Source organism: Ostrea edulis, chromosome 1 (genome assembly GCF_947568905.1).
Source record: "Ostrea edulis chromosome 1, xbOstEdul1.1, whole genome shotgun sequence".
In the NCBI taxonomy this organism is placed as follows: domain Eukaryota; kingdom Metazoa; phylum Mollusca; class Bivalvia; order Ostreida; family Ostreidae; genus Ostrea; species Ostrea edulis.
Genome location: NC_079164.1, coordinates 40,784,519 through 40,790,518, shown reverse-complemented (window position 1 = coordinate 40,790,518; position 6,000 = coordinate 40,784,519). Strand labels below are relative to the sequence as shown.

At 36.0% G+C, this 6,000-nt stretch overlaps 1 protein-coding gene across 2 annotated transcripts in view; it reads left to right on the top strand.

The window, feature by feature from the left end:
• The window catches only part of LOC125656307 (alkaline phosphatase, tissue-nonspecific isozyme-like), a 33,263-nt gene that overhangs the window by 7,372 nt on the left and 19,891 nt on the right, over positions 1 to 6,000 (top strand). Inside the window, exons 1-3 of one of the 2 annotated variants that reach the window (XM_048886930.2) lie at positions 1,357 to 1,439; positions 3,513 to 3,739; positions 5,546 to 5,732. In XM_048886930.2, the coding sequence (XP_048742887.1) occupies positions 3,626 to 3,739; positions 5,546 to 5,732 (301 nt within the window). In that variant the 5' untranslated portion in view covers positions 1,357 to 1,439; positions 3,513 to 3,625. Of the gene's footprint in view, positions 1 to 1,356; positions 1,440 to 3,512; positions 3,740 to 5,545; positions 5,733 to 6,000 lie in introns of those variants that run through there. The other variant, XM_048886924.2, reaches the window with a different exon arrangement.

Sequence of the window (6,000 nt, the reverse complement as noted above, 5' to 3'; positions counted from 1 at the left end):
GTGAGTTCTTTTTGAGTATGATACAGATACAGAGTCGCGGAGACTAGAATGAAGCATTGTTGAGTGATGCTAAGAAACGAGATATGTCTAACGCTTGCATCTTCTTTCAAAACGCCTGAACCTGTTTCTGATAAACAATGTTCATCGACAATTTATGAGACGAATGTAGAATGACCCCCCCCCCACCCCCCACAGGAGTCGCCCTTAGCAATATATGTAATACAGTTGGTGTTCTAGAAGCAAACGATATTGTAGATGTTGACGACTTAGAGCTTGCTGTCATATTGGATAACCCGGATATATTGGATAACCCGGAAATATTCCGCAACTGAATTCAACCAAGTCCGGGTTTTCATTCTATGGTTGCAACATAACGATAAACAATTGTTAACTCATGCTTACACATATGTATTTGGTAGTTTCGTCTTTTGACAGTTTTGTTAAAAGTGTTTAAAGTTTTGAAAGTTTGAATTGAATAGCAAATGCACATTTCAAAGAGTTGCAATTCAGAGAGTTCAGAGGTGTTAAATGTTGAAAAATGATAAATGTGTTATTGTTGTTTTTGTTTACTGTTGTGAAATTAAAGCTGTTACTGTTGAATAAAATTAATTTTAAAAAATTCACTGCATTTACTCATGTGATGTAAGGGTAGAACCACAGGGGCTAAGCCCGTTTTAGGCCCGAACTCTGTGATACCATAAATATAGAAAGGGGTCTAACTCTGACACAGATAAAAAAAACTAACCACTCGCTTCAAATGCCTAAAAAATCTTAAACTAGGTAAGCTATGCGTAGTTTGTCGTTTTCCTTGCATAGATTAATGTTTTAACTACTTGCATGCCAAATCTCAAGTCACTGGTTCTTAAAATAACAAAGATATACGTCATCGTTCTCTCGATTTCACTTGTTTATTTTCACTAGGACATTACCGATCCAGGTCACGGAGTCGTTTTTCGCCTATGACAGCAGCGAAATTCAGACTAGTATGGAAGATTTCGGACCTGTCAATTAAAATTTCACATCAATTATACGCTACTTACTTCCTCATATTTTAATAATGTTCTTCGTGTAGACGTTACACGACTTATTTTTCCTCAGCAGCATCAACTGTTGACAAGATCTGCCATTTTAATGAATACACTAAATACCCGAAATGTCTAAAACTTTAAAGAAGGGGAAAATGGGTGATAATAATCTAAATGAAATAGAATAAACAAAAACAAAAAATTTAAAAAGCAAAGAAATAATGTTCAATTTTCTTCTCTAAGTGCAATATCACAAGAATAATGTTTTGATCAGTTTTAAGGTATTTGAGACTTTAAGTGTATCGGGTATTTAGTGCGTTCATTAAAACGGCAGCTCTTGTCAACAGTTTATGCGGCTGAGGAAAAATAAGTCGTGTAACGTCTACACGAAGAACATTATTAAAATATGAGGAAGTAAGTAACGTATAATTGATGTGAAATTTTAATTGACAGGTCCGAAATCTTCCATACTAGTCTGAATTTCGCTGCTGTCATAGGCGAAAAACGACTCCGTGATGTCCTAGTAAAAATAAATAAGTGAAATCGAGAGAACGATGACGTATATCTTTGTTATTTTAAGAACCAGTGACTTGAGATTTGGCATGCAAGTAGTTAAAACATTAATCTATGCAAGGAAAACGACAAACTACGCATAGCTTACCTAGTTTAAGATTTTTTAGGCATTTGAAGCGAGTGGTTAGTTTTTTATCTGTGTCAGAGTTAGACCCCTTTCTATATTTATGGTATCACAGAGTTCGGGCCCAAAACGGGCTTAGCCCCTGTGGGTAGAACAAAACAGTTTTGACTGGGTTCGAAGACAACAGCTGTTTAGTTTAGTTGTACTATAGTGTTTAGTTTGACCCTCGAGCTGAACTGTTGCCCGCAGCTGAAGGCTTCGGGCAAAGGTCTTTCAGCTTCGGGCAACAGCTCAGTCCTTGGGTCAAACAAAACTAGTGTCTTCGAACCCAGTCAATAACCGTATAGTACTATATCTGCCCAGTCAATAACCGTATAGTACTATATCTGCCCAGTCAATAACCGTATAGTACTATATCTGCCCAATCAATAACCGTATAGTACTATATCTGCATGTACTTATTTGAATTTTCATATTTATAATTCAAATACATGTGTCATGTATCAGTAATATAATATAATATATATTATTTTGTTGCCAGAAATAAATGTCTGTTATAAGGAAAAGGTCAGCTACTTAGGTGTTACTATCGACTATATCGTAGATAAACAAGGTCAACAGCAGACTGGTATTCTTATACAGAAACAGAGGTTGATTCAATATTAAGTAAAGGTCAAGTCTCATAAAATCCTTACACAAGAGGCTGCAGATAAAGCTGAGCAAGGTCGCAAGATTTATCCTCGAGTTGAAACTTAGGTGAAGAGTCACATGCGATATCCTACAGTCTATGGATATGCTATATACATGTATATATTTGGCAGAATAACACAACTACGAGTAAATCATGCTTACAATATGCTTAACTAAGGTATCTATAATGGTCAGCAAAAATTTGAATGTTAGTTGTTGGGTTCGAAGTGAGATATAGTACTCACAATTCTTTGTTATGTAAACAAGGCCCGTGTCATGTTTTGTTTACATAAAGATTGCTTAGTAACAAAATTGCTTATAGAAAATATCATGTTTAAAACAAAATGAGATGTGACAAACACTAAAAACTGTTTAATTGTGTTCAGAATTAACATGTAAATTTAAAATTCTGCTTTACAGGAAACCTTTATAAGTAAATATTTAACCTATATAAACAAAAACATGACACGAGCCTTGTTTACATAACAAAGAATTGTGAACTCTGTAACTCGACAACTGACATTCAATTGCAGGTCCTTGAATCAGGTCCTATACATGTGTATTTTTAACAAACATTCTCAGCAAGATCAGATTTCATGCATTTAGAAGAAATTTTGCCTGTATCCAGGGTGCTGAGAGTCGTATATGCTGGAATTTGTCTTACACGGGTCATATGGCAGCTTTCATTTTTACACAGTAAATGCAAAAATATTAAACCGTTTCAAGAGTGAGTATTTAAATGAAGCAGCTGATGTTAATATTCAAATTACTCATGAATATCAAATTTCCATCGTTAGGATAGCGGAGGAATATAATTATAACATATGACCATTCATCGCATGTGATAGAAGTTATTGACATAGTCGTGTACCCATGGATGATCACGCTTTATTTCCCTCTTCATCACTCGTGGGTATAGCTACTAATGAGGAAACGCTACTATACAATAACCGACCAGTTGACACACACACAATCATTGATATGTTGAATCATATTTCAAATTTAATCTCAAAACGAATTTTAGCAGCTTATATCAATATTTTATAAATCAATTTGAAATTTTCACTAGGCCTAATGTCTGTTTTCATTTTGTGGTCATGGAGTCTGACACGATTGAATGAATGAATATATTTCGTAATTAATGTTCTGTACATTTCTAGGGATCACGTGCACTGACTGGAACACCATTGCAAAAGACACCCTCAAAAATGCTTTGAAAATACAACCAAATACAGGATTTGCCAAAAATGTGATCGTGTTTGTCGGTGACGGGATGGGATTGTCAACCATCAATGCTGCTAGAATTTACAAAGGCCAGAAGCAAGGAAACCCAGGGGAGGAAACCGTTCTGGAGTTCGAAAAATTCCCACATGTAGCTTTGTCCAAAGTAAAGTTCTCATTTCTTTCGTTTTTCCAATGTAAAGTTTTTAATTTATTTTCTTAGGTCAAATATTTCAAACACTTTGCAACATTTATATTTCCCATGTTTTTGCCTTTGATATCTGTACAAATTGTGATAATAGCTATTTCCTCATAAACGCGTTTTAACGGTAGGGAATTCCGACAGAATTGATTCGAAAAATAGAAGTAATCTTTTTAAAATATCAAAGAGTATGAAATGCAACGCCGCACCCCGGTATGCTTTTCGTGAAGCGTGTTATTTCTTAAAGGGGTATGAGCACGATTTCAGCTGAAAATTTTCAAATTCCATTTTTCCATTTTTATTGTTATTGTTTACAATGTTTAACTAAAGTATTTCTAATCATCAACCAAAATTTGAATATAAATTCTTGAGTTACAAATGAGATACAGCACCCACGATTCCTTGTTACGTAAACATGGCTCGTGCCATGTTTTTGTTTACATATAGATTGTCAATAGGAAATATCATGTTTAAAACAACATGAGATGTGACAAACACTAGAAGCTGTTTAGTTGTGTTCAGAATTAACTTGTAATTTGAAAGATCTGCTTCAAAAGAAACTTTTACTAGTATATTTAACCTATGTAAACAAACGCATGGCAATGAACGTTGTTTACTTTACAAAGATTGTGAGCTCTGTATCTTGCATGTGCCGACTTTCAAATTTTTACTGACCATTACAGATACCTTATCTAAGCATTCTAAACATTAACAAGAGGTACTGTGAGCAATGCTCACGAAGAATACCCCCCCCCCCCCCGCTTACCCCAATCTCCCAAAGGGTGTTGTTAATAGGTATAAATTACCTCTTTCCTGAGTGTAAAAATATGGTATGCCTTTGTAGAAGAAAATGGAAGATATAGTCCGAACACAAATCCATGGTATAAACCTATAATTTTGACCTTGAGATCAAAGGTTAAGGTCATAAAGAGGTCATGAATGTACATGACACATAGTATCATGGTGATACACCCATGTCTTATGGTATGACTATGTCAAAACCCTATAATCAATTTTGACCTTGAGGTAAAGGTTCAAGGTCATATAGAGGTCATGAAGGTACCCGACACATCGTATCATGGTGATACACTTATGTGTCAAATATGGTATGCCTGTGTCAAAGAACAAAGAAGTTATGGCCCGGACACGAATCCATTGTAAAAACCTTTAATTTTGACCTTGAGATCAAGGGTCAAGGTCATATGGAGGTCATAAAGGTACTTGACACATCGTCTCATGGTGATCCACCTGTGTGCCAAATATGGTATGCCTATGTCAAAGAACAAAGAAGTTATAGCCCGGACACGAATCCATTTAAAAAAAAACTTTAATTTAGACCTTGAGGTCAAGGTCATATAGAGGTCATGAAGGTACTTGACACATCGTCTCATGGTGATCCACCTGTGTGCCAAATATGGTATGCCTATGTCAAAGAACAAAGAAGTTATGGCCAGGACACGAATCTGCAGACAGACAGACGGATGGACAGACAGGCAGACAGAGTGATTCCTATATATCCCCCTGAACTTCGTTCGGGGGGGGGGTATAAAAATGGAAACATGAAATTTGAAAATTTTCATTCAAATCGTGCCCATGCCCCTTTAAGTAACTTCGGTATCAATATCTTAGACGGGATTTCGTAATGGTGAAAAAGACGGAAATGCCAAAAAATTACATCTGTAACCTATGTACTGAAAAAGATGCTGCATCTGTTTGAATTTGTCTTGATCTTAAGGGAAATTAAGTTTCTTACACCTTTACTAATTGCAGGTGTATGGATCAGACAGACAGGTTCCCGAGTCTGCGCAGACCGCAACTGCCGTCTTTGGTGGGGTAAAAATAAACTTCAATGTAGTAGCGTTGAAGGATTCCGTGAGAGTCTCGGATTGCAATGCTCAGAGCAGTCAAGGAAAAGCGGCTGAAGTTCAGTCTATTATAAGACACGCCATTGACCAAGGTACAAACGCTTGGAGTCACAACATGTACATGTGCAGCATATTTATTTCATTGTGTGTTAATTACATGCTAGAACGTTCAGAAACAGGGAGGGGGTGTTTTGAAACCATATGCACAGTTTAGTTTATCATGACTATCAGGATTTATTCATGGATCTCTTTACTATAGTGGTAACAGGGGCATAATAAATTAACTGAGAATAAACATTATGTTCCCCATTAACTGCAAATCTGTGGTTCTCCGGGTAAAATACTGTAAAATCTGCAGCT